Genomic DNA, 14,895 nt, shown 5'->3' on the forward strand with positions numbered 1-14,895 from the left:
CCATGATTGATTTCTAGTCCAATCCCATTGTGGTCAGAAAAGAGGAATACGACGTCAATCTTTCAAAATTTATTAAGGCTTGTTTTGTGGCGTAACATGTGATGTGTCCTGGAGAATGTTGCATGTGCACTTGAAAAGAACGTGTATTCTGTTGGTATTTTGGGGATGGAACATTCATACGTATCTGTTAAGTCCATGTGGTCTGTTTCATTCAAAGATACTATTGTTTTTTTATTTTCTGCTTGGATGATCTATCCACTGATTTAAGTGAGGTGTTAAAGTCCCTGTCAGTTTCTCCCTTTTTGTCTATTAATATTTGCTTTATGTATTTAGGTGTTCCAATGTTTTGTACACAGATATTCACAATTGTTATATCCTCTTGTTGGACTGATCCCTTTATCATTACATAATGTCCTTCATGGTCCCTCATTACAGACTTTGTTTTTTTTGTGTGTTTTTTTTTTTAATTTTTTTTTTCAACGTTTATTTATTTTTGGGACAGAGAGAGACAGAGCATGAACGGGGGAGGGGCAGAGAGAGAGGGAGACACAGAATCGGAAACAGGCTCCAGGCTCTGAGCCATCAGCCCAGAGCCCGACGCGGGGCTCGAACTCACGGACCGCGAGATCGTGACCTGGCTGAAGTCGGACGCTTAACCGACTGTGCCACCCAGGTGCCCCCAGACTTTGTTTTAAAGTCCATTTTTTCTGATATAAATATTGCTACATTGGTTTTTTACTTTGTGTCTTTAAATCTGAAGTGAGTCTCTTCTAGGCAACATATAGAAGGTCTTGTTTTTCTATCCATTTAGTCACCCTATGTCTTTTAAGTGGACCATTTAGGCCATTTACATTTAAAGTAATTATTGATAGATACGTACTTGCTACATTTTGTTCACTCTTTCATTTTTTTGTAGTTTTTTCTAAGTTTCTTGCTCTCTCCTTATAACTGCTGACTTTCTGTAGGTGTTATGTTTTTACTATTTTCTCTGTATTTTTTGTATATATATTCTAGGGTACCATGTGGTTCACATGTAACATCCTAAGTACATAGCAATCTATATTAAGTTGATAGTCCCTTTTTCACTCCCCACTCTACATTTTATATATATGTTGTTCCATTTGACATCTTTTTATTTATAATTTTCTCCTAATTATGTCCTTTTATTTTCCATTTAAAGACGTACCTTTAACATTTCTCCTAAGGCCAACTGAGTCGTGATGAACATTTAAAATTGCTGTCTGTCTCAGAAACTCTACCTCTCCTTCAATTCTGAATAACTTTGCTAGGTAGAGTATTCTTGGTTGTAGGTAGGGTTATTTTTTTCCCTTTCAGATAGGCTTGGATTGTTCTGGGATGCTTTGTGACTGTATTACCTTGGTGAGATGGCTAAAGCTGTAGTTTGCATTGACTAGGGGTGTCCTGGTATGTACCATGCTGGGGCCACCTTGGTGGGATGGCTGGGGCTGGTGTGGGCTAGGTGCCTGGGGCTCACTGAGGCAGTAGGCTGGCTAGGGTGGACCTGAACGCTGCTCCTACCCATGCTATCAGGGTGGGGAAGGAAAGTTAACCAAGGTGCTCATCAGCCTCTGTGACCTCAAGAAAGTTCCATCAGCTCCCCTTCCATTTGGCAGTGTTCTAGGGCTAGCTCCTTTATATTCTAGTTGATCCTTCAAGCCATGGCTTTTTTTCTGTGCCCAAGGGTATCTGCGGCTGGTATGAACTAGGCACCCAGGGCTCACTGAGGTGGCTGGCCAGTTGTGGTGCCCAGAACCTTCCCTCCATCTACACTATCACGGTACATGGTAAACATAAACCATGGTGCTCCCCAGCCCCTCTAACCTGGATAGAGTTCCAGAAGATTTGCTGTTTGGAAGAGGTCTAGGGCTGGATCTCTTCCATTCTAGTTGCTCTTTGAAACCACTTTTTTTCTGTGCCCCAGAGCATCTGGGGCTGGTGTGGGCTAGGGTCCCAGGGCTTTGAGTCGGCAGGCCAGCTATGGTACCAGAACCCTGTTGTCATCTGCACTGTCAAGAAGGAAGGAAAATAGTGGTGCCGGGTGGCTCTCTCAGTTAAGCATCTGACTCTCGATTTTGGCTCAGGTCGTGATCTCACGGTTCATGAGTTTGAGCCCCACGTCGGGCCCCTCACTGGCAGTGCAGAGCTTGTTTGGGATTCTCTCTCTCTGCCTCTCTCTTGCTCATGCTTGTTTGCTCACTCGCTCTCAAAAATAAATAAACTTATTTTAAAAACTTAAAAAAAAAAAAAAAAGGAAGGTGAACATAAACCATGGTACTCGTCAGCCCCTGCAACCCGGAGAAAGTTCCAGAAACTCGCCAGCCATTTGCAGGGTTCTAGAGCAGTTCCTTTATATTCTTATTCTAGTTGCCCTTTTAAACCATGGCTTTTTTTTTTCTGTGCCCCACATCACGTCCGATGAATCTGCTCACGATCCCTCAATACTATCCCTCCCCACTGCCGTCTGCAGCATTGGGGATGGAGGGTTCCCTTCATTGCCATGTCTCCCATCTCTCTTGCTGTTCTCTACATGGCTTATCTTTACCTGTGCAACACCTGCTTAGCCCCCAGTTCTTCTTCAGGAGGAACTACTCTGTAAATAGGTGTAGATTTGCTGTATCCATGGAGGAGGGGAGGAAGGGGGGTCTTCCTAGGTCACCATCTTGGACGAGAACCCCAGAAAGTTTTCAGTTTACTTTGCCTGGATCCTTCAGAAGAATCATTATCTACAGCAGCTATACCTTAGGAGATGTATTAATAAGACGTAAAAATCAAAATTACCCTTTAATCCATGGGCTACAGAATGGATGTTGCGTCAGCAGGCATGAAAACACCATTCATCTCTGTCCATCTCTATCAGAACTCTTGGGTGACCAGGGACACTGTCAATGAGCAGTAATATTTTGAAAGGGATCGTTTTTTTCCCCAAGCACTAGGTCTCAACTGTGGGCCTAAAAGATTCAGGAAACGATGTTGTAAACAGATGTGCTGTCATTCAGACTCTGTTCTTCCATTTATAGAGGGCAGGCAGAGTAGATCTAGCGTCATTCTTAAGGGACCTAGCATTGGCTTCAGCTTGAAGTCACCCACTGCATTAGCCCCTAACAAGAGCATTGACTTCTCTCCAGCTCTGAAAGCCTTACATGGCATCTTCTTCCAGTAAAAGACTGTTTAGCATAGCCACCTTCATTAACTACCTCAGCTAGAACTTCTGGAGAACTTGCCGAAGCTTCTGCATCAGCACCTGCTGCTTCACTGTGAACTTTGATGTCATGGAGACGGCTTCTTCCCTTAAACCTCACGAACCAACCTCTCCTAGCTTCAAACTTTCCTTCTGTAGCTCCTCACCTCTTTTAGCCTTCATAGAACTGAAGAGAGTTAGGGCCTTGCTCTGGATGAAGCTTTGACGTAAGGCGTGCTGTGGCTGGTTTGGTTTATCCAGACCACTAAAACTGTCTCCATACTGGCAACCGGGCTCTTTGGCTTTGTTATCATTCCTGTTTCACCGGAGTAACACTTTGAATTTCCTGCAAGAACTTTTTTCTTTGAAACACAGCTCGGCTGTTTGACGCAAGGGGCCTAGCTTTTAGCCTGTTTTCAACATGCCTTTCTCACCATGTCTAATCGTTTCTAGTTTTTGATTTAAAGTGATAGACGTGTGATTATTGCTCTCACTTGAACACTCAGAGGCCATTGTGGGGTGATTAATGGGCCTAGTTTCAATATTGTGTCTCAGGAATAGGGAGGCCTGAGGAGAGGGGGAGTTGGGGGAACAACTGGTTGGTGGAGAGGTCCGAACACACACAGTTCTCAATTAAGTTTGTTGTCTTATATGGGTGTGCTGCATGGCACCCTAAAACAGTCACAATAGTAACATCAAAGATCACCATAAGAAATATAAAATAACAAAGATGTTTGGAATATCGTGAGAATCACCAAGCTGAGACAGACACGAAGTAAGCAAATGGTGTTGGAGAAATGTTGCCAACAGACTTGCTCAACACAGAGTTGCCATTAATCTTCAAATCGTAAAAACAACAAAAAACGCAGTATCTGCAAAGCACAATAAAGTGCCTGCACTGAATAAAGTCCCACAATAAGAAAAATGTGCCTAAGAGCCCAGCACTGTCTGACATAAGGCCTCTATGAGCCCAGATTCCAAAGGCCTGACTTTGACTCCATTCTGTAATGAATACTTGATTCTCGGCAAACACTGGAGGGACAAAATGGTCCAAGTTTCCCCACGACTGAGGGGTCAGTAAAGTCACTGGTACAACAGGATGGTCACCCTGGTGATCACCCTCCTCTTGTTACCAAAATTCTTCTCTCAGAAATGAAGATATTTAGATACAGTGAAACCTGAATATAAATCATATTGAGAAGTTCAAAGACTTCACTGTAATATGGATTACTCCAAAGACTTTGGGCCCACGGTGATCTATATCATTTTTACTGGTGTGCATTTTTCTTGGTCTTGCACCTCTACATGTTCCTGTTGGAAAAAGACCCTGATAGATTGTAAGTATCCAATATCCCCTCTCCCCTAACATTCCTCGTGGACCAGCAAGGTGGTATTGCCCCAAGGTTACCTGGTTAAATTGGGGTGAGCCTCAGACACCGGCCAAAATGTGCTATTTCTTAACTTCCATTATCTTACATATAAGGCCTAGAGTTTAGGTTCTAGTATTCTCCATGAACACCATACAAACTCTTCAAGGGACAAGCACATCATTTCACATTTCAGTGCCCTAAGCAGCAGCAGGGTACCTCCTGGAAATTACAAACTGTCCAAAGCTTTGGAATTTGGATTTTAATCTCTGCTCCTTCACTAACTCTGTGACTGTGGGGGCACTTAGCAAACCTCCCCCTGATTCTCTGTTTCCTCGTCTGGGAAAGGGGGTTAATCCTACCTGCAAAGTTGGGAATGAAGATAGGAAATCAAACCAAAAACCAAAATGGATTCCAAGTACCTGACATAGAGGACAAATTGAACAGGTCATAAAAGGTCAAATTCTAAACAAGTAAAAACTGGAACTTTGTGCATTTGTTAAAACTTAAGAGAAAAACCTGAATTGTGTGCATTTGTTAAAACTTAGAGAAACACACAAATATAAGGCACGTGCTTCAGAATGCTGAGTCACCCCTCAAACAAAAAGCAATCATTCCATTCAGGAATGCTTCTCTTATATAGAAACACAGCATTCATTTGGTAAAAAACCAATTGGGGGCCATGTGATTGGAACAAATTCTCTCACCATTACTTTAGGGTACACTGTTGTAACATATAATTTATTATTATCAGTTTCATCATTTTGCACATTTAATACCATGTTTCTTTCTCCCACATAGAATATTATCCAATAGAAGTCCCTGAAAGGAACCACAGCACATTCATAACAAGGATAGAAAACGGTCCTCCATTTCTGCTCTCAACTAAAATCGTCAAATTTAATCAACCGCAAAACCAGAAAAGTGAAAATCAGCTGGTGTGTGTATCATAACCAAGATCACGAACACCTCCACGAAATGAGGTGAGCAAAGAGAAAAATGCTGCTTCTTAACAAGCTTCTATGGAACTTTACTTTTTTAAAACAAATTACTTATTTAGAAGGTTTATTAATTCTGCCTTTGATGGTGCAAACATTTGGGTGTTTTCTCAGGGCCATCCCTGGGCAAAGAGGTGGCGTGTGTGAAAAGGAAAACAGTAGCCCTTCCTAGACTCCTGGAGTACAGGAGACTGATTTCCAATCTTGGCTCAGTTCAGAAGGAAAAAAGGGAAGAGTTCTATCTCCTGGGGAAAAAAATGCAGCCTACTTTAGGGCATGCCTGACTTTCCATCCACTCAAGTGTTCACGGCAAGTCCTCCTGGTTCTTTCGTGCCGGCTCCTTCTCCTCCGTGGTCTTCTGAGTGTCGTCACTGTGGTCAAAGGGTCTGGGGCTTCCCAAGGAACAACCATATCTGGGTATATTCTGGAAGATCAGCTCTGTCAGCAACCACCTTCTGCCTTCCGGAGCAGATGTATGGGCTCCCGTGGCTGGAAATGGTGCCAGAGAAGCAAAGACCCAGCAGCCCAGACTGCACGGTCTCTGGCACATTCTGCACATACCTCCACACCACTCAAATGTCCTAGGAAATATTAAATCAACTGGACATGGCTGACTTAAAAAGGCTTGATAAAAATTCTCCCTGCACTTAAAAAAAAATGCATGTAAACATTGCTTCTAAGTCACTGGAGAACCCTTGAGCCTTTTGGTCTCAACTTTCCGATGTTTTGCAGTTTTACACGCTCAGCTTTTTCTTGGAGGTATCAATCTTTTTTCTTCTTATTAACGGAGTTCAGAGTCTGAGGCTGCCTCTGAATATGAGCATGGGGTTTGACTGGCAGAAATAGTATTATCAGAAGACTTATGATGTGTAAATAAAAGTACATGGACCTAAAATAAAACACAAAAATTATATTTCGCACAAGGATGCAAATGGGAAAAGTCACATGGGTGTGATTACGTCATCTGCAGGCCAGCAAGTGAAGGCACAGTTTTGGGCAGTAGCCAACCCGTCTGTATTCCAGTTTGCCTTGATCCACCCCAAGGGGGGGCTCCTTCGGTAGGTGAGCAGGCCAGGGACGGACCAAAAGGATAGAACTGAACACAGCAAACCCATCAGCCCATCTACAGATAGATACACAGTACTGTCCCCCTGCCCTGATCAGACTAAGAGCATTAATCCCATAACAGCCAGAAACCCCTAATGATTTGAAATCTAAGAACACACAGGACCCAATTCAAACCCTATACTCTGTTCCCTAGACACAAATGCACCTTACACTTTAACTGATATGCTCAAGTGTAAAGAGTTGTTCTTGTGTGTTAGGAGCCAGAAGAATCCAGATTTTCAAAACCTGCTCTATGACTCTGAAAATCGCTTTCACCCAAACTAATAAGAAACAAGTCCTGCTTTTTCAGTCTGTGCATTTCTATTGTGTAAACGTGGCATTCAGCACACTGAGCACAATGTAGACAATATCTGTAAATGCAAGTAATTAGAAACAGCTCACATTTGTACAACTGTTGTATAGCCTTTTGGAAAGGCTGAACTTAAACGTTCTCCAATGCTTCTGGAAGATCAAAGGAAAATAATGTCAAGAAACCCAGAACGGATTCATGTATCCTTCTCAGACCCATTGGAATCAGGTTAATTCACACATCCCCTAAATAAATTTCCCTGAAAGCATCTACAGAATAGTCAAGAGTTCTAACAGAAGCAAATACATTCTTCACTTATTCTTTCAATAAGCATTTACCGCTTAGGATGTACAAAGCATTAAACCAGGACCTAAAAAAAGGCAAAGCCCTTCCTTCCTTCAGGGGAATGGGGAACAACAGGAATATAGGAGTGAGGGTACCACAGATACCGCCCTCCACCTTAGCTGGAGGACACAGTCCAAGAGCCCCAAGTAGAGGTCTGAAACTGTGGACAGTACTGAAACCTATATATACTGTTTCTCCCTATACAGACCTATGATACAGTTTAATTCATAAATTAGGCAAAGAAATTAATAGAACTACAACCATGTACTCTAATAAAAGTTATAAGAATATGGTCTCTCCTCTCTCAAAATATGGTACAATAGTACTGTACTCACCCTTGTGATGATGGGAGATGATAAAATTAGTAACATTAGGCTACTACTGACCTTTTGATCACACATCAGGAGGGGGATCATTTGCTCCCAGAGAGTAATTGCGGGTAACTGAAACCATGTAAAGCAAAACCGGGGATAAGGAGGCTCCTATAATTTAACCAGCCCCAGGCAAGTAAACAATTAATTTATTGTCTAAACCAGGACACTGAGAGTGAAAAAGAGTTCTATAGATAGACACACTGGCTGAACAGGCACTCCAGCCACACTTTGTTCTTGCAATTTCTTTAATCTTTCACATGTGGCCGTATCTACACTGGAACAGTTATGTTAGATTAAAGCCAATTATTTTGGAAGTCAAAAGGAAAATATTTCAATCCCCTCCGAAAGTTTAGTAACCTATTCTGCCATTCCGTATTTTTCTAAAATTTTAAGAAACACTTCATCTCTTTATTATGGAAAAACTCAACATTTGTGGAGCACCCTAGTTCCGAACCAGGTACCCCAGATACACCGATGAATGAGGCATAGTCCTCGCTCTCAAGGAGATGCTATCTGCAAAAGATGTCTCTACCTGGCATCCTTACACACTGAATTTAAGACAGTGTCACTGGGGCACCTGGGTGGCGCAGTCGGTTAAGCGTCCGACTTCAGCCAGGTCACGATCTCGCGGTCCGTGAGGTCGAGCCCCGCGTCGGGCTCTGGGCTGATGGCTCGGAGCCTGGAGCCTGTTTCCGATTCTGTGTCTCCCTCTCTCTCTGCCCCTCCCCCGTTCATGCTCTGTCTCTCTCTGTCCCAAAAATAAACTTAAAAAAAATTTTAAAAAAAGTGTCACTACTGGGGCACCTGGGTGGTTCAGTCAAGCGTCGGACTTCGGCTCAGGTCATGATCTTGCAGTTCATGGGTTCGAGCCCCTGTCCTGTCAGCTTGGAGCCTGCTTCAGATTCTGTGTCTCCTCCTCTGTCTGCCCCTCCACTGCTTGCTCTGTGTCTCTCTCTCAATAAGTAAATGTTAAAAAATATTTTTTAAGTGTCTTCTACTTAAAGACAAGTTCGTGGATAAGGATTTGCCTTTCAAAATGAGTTCCCAAAAAGGTCCAGCCATGGACCAAAGGTGCCCCAACCTTCCAATTCATGTATTGAAGCCCTAACTTCCCAAGGGATGGTATTTGGAGAAGTGGAGCTTTGGGAGGTAATCTGGTTGGGGGTGGGCCCCGTGATGGGATTAGTACCTTTATAGGAAGATAAAGTGAAACGAGAGTGTGAGCTGCCTCTCCCTGTGTGGCTCTGCCACCCTGTGAGGACACGGAGAGAAGGCAGCTTCCGTAAACTAGGAAGATAGCACTCACCAGAAACCAAATCTGCCAGCACCTTGATCTTGGGACTTCCCGGCCTCCGCAACGAGGGAAATGTTTGTGGCAGAACTCACTCGGGCTATATTTAGTCATAGTATCCTGAGCTCAGACAGGTTCTTTCATAATACATTTAAGTGTTTACTTGGGATTCACAACTTAAAGATTAGACGGGAATTTAAAGCTGAGATGGGAAGTCACCATAGATTGAAAACCGACTAGACCTAAAAATAAAGCACATCTGAAATTTAAATGTTAAGCAGTGATGGATGTGCAGGGGAAGTGATTTGCATACAACTGCCATTCATTGCCAGTCACCGAAATTAGCCCCAAGTGAGGAACAGATCTGGAATGCAACCAGACCCACCTCCGCTAAAAAAAAAAAAAACAAACAAAAAAAAAAAACACATTCAATTTTCATTTCTTTCATCAGATTCAGTGATTCTCTTAAGAGATGCTGAAAACACTTTGTGAGATGCAATCTATGATAGCCGTTGGCAACACGTGGCTGTTACAATTCAAATTAATTAAAAGTAGATAAAATTGAAAATTCAGTTCCTCAGTCACCGCAGCCACATTGCAAATGCTCAACGGCCACACGTGCCGATGACTAACACACCGGATAGCATTTCTATCCTGTAGAAACTTCTGGACAGAGCTGATCTGGGCAGGGAATTATTGTTTTTGTAAATACATGGAAATCTACTTGGGTGATCTGGCTTGGTAGCTATTTGCTTCTCTTCCTCTAGAGCCCCTGAGTGTAGGAATCAGCACACTTTAGTCGGTAAAACGCACGTTATCTCCAACAAATCGCTATTTAGCATGATCTCCAACCAGTAACATTCTGCCCGAATAGCTTGTAAAGACATTTTTCATGACTGCATTACTGTTCTTGCTATAAAGGAACTCCAGGTCTGAAACTCAGGTCGAGGTGTGTGAGTTTTGTTCAATCACCCTCTCTGAGCTTCCACTTCCTCTTACGACAAACAGGGATACTGATAGCTACTCTCTCCCCTCAGCTCACCGCTATTTACCATGGATTCTCGGTTCTGCCAACAGGTCACTTGGGGCTTCAGTGCCCAGAACCTCCTCCTAGCACAGGGGGCCTTTTCAGTGCTGTTCCCTGTGTCTGGAGCACGGTCCCTAGGGTGCTCCACCTGGACCATCACCCTCACATCCCCACACACACTATGTTTCGCTGCCCCCCATGCGGCCTCCAGGTCTTAGCTCGAACGCCGTTGTCACCCAAAAGCTACCTTGACGTCCGGTCTGAGTCCGGTTCCTGTTACGTGCCCTCCTAAGTCTCGGTACTGATGAGGGAGCATTAAGGCAAGCTGAGGGCAAAGTGCAAGCCAGCACCCCCACCCCCGCCCCGCCCCCAGGTGGGATATGTGCCATATTCCTCAGACACTCCTGGCCGCCCAAGGACCAAGGAGAGGAAACAAGCAGTTAATAGAGATCACAGTCATGCGGGACGGGAGTCCCCCTCAGTTCACAAATATCGTAAGATGGCCTTTTTTTTGTAATTTATTATCAACAGACTCCTCTCCAGTTATGTCTAGACTCCGTTTCCTGGAGCCCCTGGTATCACCTTCCTCTCCATAGGGATATGGGGAACAAAGGCAAGAAAGAAATAGCAGGTAAAATTAAATTTCTTTACAACCTGCAGCCCATTGATAAATACTTGAGGCAAATACGGAGTCGAACATTTCCTCCAGGAACCCCCTCCCATCCTAACGTAAATGCCTTACTAGAGGAAAAACAACCTTAGCTTCACAATAGCAAGGCCTCAGGTATCCTAGGAGTCCTCTTTAGCAGACCAAAGGCCTTCTGGAGGCCTCCTTTTGACTCTGCCTCCCCCAACTCCAGGGTATATAACTAGTCACTCTTCACAACCCCAGTAGAGGTGTTCCTGCCCACCAGTCCTGTCCATGTGCTTTGATAAAATCACATCTTGCAGCAAAGACATCAGCAATTCTTTCTTGGCCATCAGCTACCAACCCCCACCAGTCCAAAACCTCATCAGTATCATTCACTCTGAGTACAATCTTAATGCCTGCTGCCTCTATCAAGCTATCCCCTCCATGGCACCAGGAAGGATTTCTTTTATTTTTCTCACCATTTTATCCCTAACTTCTAGGACAGTGCCCAGCAACCAGAAGGTATTAAATGGTTTTGAGCTGAACGCAGACATTCCTGCTGTAAGTTGACACATATTTCGCATTTTGGCAGTTTCCTCCACTTAAGATACGTGGAAGCCATATTTAGAAATTCTTAATACTGATGGATTCAATTTGCCAACTCCCAAGCCAAACGCAGAGAAGACAAGTTTATGAAACGGCAATGGAGAATGACGGAAACTTACTTGTATAAGCTGATGGTTGGTTCAACTGCTAACATAACGAAGGGAGCAACGGTGTAGGACACGGCCAGCTGAGTGACCGCCCAGGTGACCACATCATATGCAACCTTGAGGGCTTTCGAGGAAAGGAAGTAATGTCTGTAGTTGTTCCTCATCTGCAAGCCAAGCAAGGCAGAGCCAGGGATAAAAAAATAAAAACAGTTTTTATTCCATGCATGGGGGGCAGTATACCTTGGGAACACAGGTGATCAAAAATGCCATTATGATTTTTATTATTGTAAAAACATATATTTATGTCCACTGTTGACAAGTGTTCAAAGAACTAAGCAAAAAAGAATTTTATCTTTTGATATCTCCCAGCGAAAAGCACTGTTTATAACCTTGGCACATATCCTCCCAAGCCTCTCGCTATGCATACACATCCACATTTATATTTTCACTGATGGCACGGATTTATTTTCTAGGCTTTTTTTTTTTTTTTTAGTATTCTATCGAAAACCATATTCCATGCTGAAAATATTAATCTGTGATATAATATGGAAAAGCTAACTTTTCCAAAATTAATTTGTAGGTCTTTTAATAAATGGGACTAGATTTGCCTCCAGAAGGACATGTAATTCCCAGGTCCAAGAACCAAAGGCACAGCTGGGACAGTGACTGGCTTACAGGTAGCTTAGCCCCAAAGCAGGAGAGGCTTCCTGGGGGGCCTCTGGGTAAGCTAAAGACTCCTTCTTGGCGAGTTCAAGACAGTCAGAGCTCCACCCCCTGGGGAGCGTAAGCAGTATCAGAAAGCAAACTCCTGAGTTCATTCTCCTGGGAATACTGTTCTATCAACCCTCTCTACCCCCTACCTAACTCATTTGTGAAAAATATGTCCAGGCCACCCAAAAGAAAGGCTTTCCATAAATCAATGCTTTGATACCAGTTGAAATCACAGAGCTAAAGGCATTTTCAGGAATAATACTTTGGATATATAAACGAGCACAATTCCGGTCTTTGTTTTAGCTTGTCCTGGCCATCTGTTCTGTGCTTTTATAATGTAAGGGGTATGTGAATGGGAGAAAAGACACGGCGTTCCTTGTTTTCCACTTACAGATATGTGGCATATAGACGTTACTACTCATGCTGATTAGTGCACTTTTAAAATAATCAATTATTCTTGTTCACACGTATATTCCAACCCACATTCATCGAACTAAAACAGGTATTCTGCAGGGAAGGGACTCTTGCTCACTGCGGGATTCCAGTGCCTGAAACACTCACAGGATACATGAATTAAAGAAAGCGTGAATAGCTATGCTGGGGCTCCTGAATTCACATCCAAAACACAGTTTAACAAATGTCATTAAAAATCCGTGGCACCAGGGGCACCTGGGTGGCTCAGTTGAGCATCTGACTTCAGCTCAGGTCACGATCTCACGGTTCATGGGTTCAAGCCCCGCGTCGGGCTCTGTGCCGACAGCTCGGTACCTGGAGCCTGCTTCGGATTCTGTGTCTCCCTCTCTCTCTGCCCCTCCCCTGTTCATGCTCTGTCTCTGTCTCAAGAATAAATAAACATTAAAAAAATTTTTCTTCTTAATCCCTGGCACCTAAATATGGAAGGCCACAATCATTATCAAAGGTTGCGATTAAATCAAATACAAAACTCTACTGCACAATCAGCACACCCTGATTTACAATTACTCACATATGTGTTCGTTTCGTTCTTTAAGGGCAGACAGGGTTTGTGTTTCTTTAGCATCCTACTCTACAACCAGCACAGAGTAGGAACAGTCCAGGATGAACTGGAGGCTACCCAAACAAATTCACAAAGAATTTCACACAAACTAACTTAATCGGATCAGGCATGAGCATGTGAAAAGTTAGAGTGATCTCTAACAACACAATTTTACTGGCTGCACAGACTTGGTGGATTGTTTCTCAGCTTACGATAATGAAATGAGAAAATGAGTTGGGTACAAGCAGAATGAAGCCTGTGGAGCCTCAATTACGAAGGCATCGTAATTGGGAGACCGCTTAATGATTAAAAATGTTTTCATCTCTTAAGGTACGAAATATTCGTTACTCCTAAAATTCCTTGTTTTGCAAATACCATCTGTAAATAACAGAAAAGCAGTTAATCACTTGGTGGCCAAAAATTCCTACATATTGAAGTATTTCTCTAAGAGGAAGACTTCTGTTGTGTGGTGAGTTTTCAAAGTATCGCTCCCGTCTCCCCCACCTACTTCTGAGACCGGAAGGTAACACACATACAGGCATCAGATTATTGGGGAAAAGATCCTACAACCAAAGGAAGCTTACCGTTCTGGCTGCTACTGTGACAAGGGTTCCAGTTAAGAAGGTAAAATAGTATCCAGGGTAGACACCATGCCACAAGGCAGACAGGACAAAGGTTAGCACCGTGGGGTACCAGGGAACCCGCTCATAGCACACTCTATGAAGAGAGGAAGGTACAACAAAGCCATCAGTCAGAGGAGCAGAAATGTCTAACTACACTTGTGCCTTCAGACCACACAGAAATCATCTGACCCATTACGGATGGCGAACATGCCTACCCCTATCAGGGCTTTTCAATGCAATGACAGCTGCCTGAGCTCCGTTTCCTGAATGCTACCAGACAGGGAATTCGTAGTCTAATCGTCTGGGGAGTAGAATAGGAAGTTTTAAACTGCATGGAACTAAATGATCTGGGCCCCGTCATACGAGATCTAATAAAAGTCCAAGCGGTCACTCCACCCAGCAAGAGCTCCTGCCTCATAGAAGCACACTCCACCAGTGCCCTGATCTACCAGGAACACTATGGATCAGTGCCACTGGCACTAGAACTTTTCAGATCAGGATAGCGTCTTTCTAAAATTTTTTTTTTTTTTCAACGTTTATTTATTTTTGGGACAGAGAGAGACAGAGCATGAACGGGGGAGGGGCAGAGAGAGAGGGAGACACAGAATCGGAAACAGGCTCCAGGCTCTGAGCCATCAGCCCAGAGCCCGACGCGGGGCTCGAACTCCCGGACCGCGAGATCGTGACCTGGCTGAAGTCGGACGCCTAACCGACTGCGCCACCCAGGCGCCCCAGGATAGCGTCTTTCGAAGTGGGTATCTTCCTTCGGTCAAAATGAATCCCAACCTGGCCTCCATGCCATCTACCCAGCCAACACTGCAGACCTTTTCATCTCTCTTGGCAAGGACTCCAGCACAAAATCAAGGTGTCGGTTACACGACTTTTCAGGGCTTCCAGTGTCCCTTTGGATTTCAATCCACAAATTCGCTTTAAAAAGTGACACTGAGAGGACCTAGAAACAGTCAGCAAATACCCTGGAGATCTCTGACTTCTTGGTTGATTAAAACAAAGTGATGGGGACTTTCTCCCAAATCCGATCTATAAATCGCCAGTGGCAGTATAAGGAAACCACTATGTGCTTTACTAAACAATAGAACGCCCCCCAAAAAATAAAATAGAAATTCAAACAGTTAACACCAATCCAGCTCCGTATGGATTGTCAAACGCAACAGAAGTGAACCCAA

The 14,895-nt window shown here is 43.7% G+C and overlaps 1 protein-coding gene across 2 annotated transcripts in view; it reads right to left on the reverse strand.

The window, feature by feature from the left end:
* Positions 1 to 5,286: 5,286 nt before the first annotated feature.
* The window catches only part of MBOAT1 (membrane bound O-acyltransferase domain containing 1), a 106,008-nt gene continuing 96,399 nt past the window's right edge, over positions 5,287 to 14,895 (reverse strand). For both annotated transcript variants that reach the window (XM_047101374.1, XM_047101375.1), the window contains exons 11-13: positions 13,673 to 13,805; positions 11,375 to 11,526; positions 5,287 to 6,453 (exon numbers count right to left, since the gene is read on the reverse strand). In XM_047101374.1, coding sequence (XP_046957330.1) covers positions 6,327 to 6,453; positions 11,375 to 11,526; positions 13,673 to 13,805 — 412 coding nt within the window. In that variant the 3' untranslated portion in view covers positions 5,287 to 6,326. The remainder of the gene's footprint in view (positions 6,454 to 11,374; positions 11,527 to 13,672; positions 13,806 to 14,895) is intronic.

Source organism: Lynx rufus, unplaced genomic scaffold, assembly GCF_022079265.1.
Source record: "Lynx rufus isolate CCGP_SWC_20201006 ecotype Redwood Valley unplaced genomic scaffold, mLynRuf1.p SCAF_6, whole genome shotgun sequence".
In the NCBI taxonomy this organism is placed as follows: Eukaryota; Metazoa; Chordata; class Mammalia; order Carnivora; family Felidae; genus Lynx; species Lynx rufus.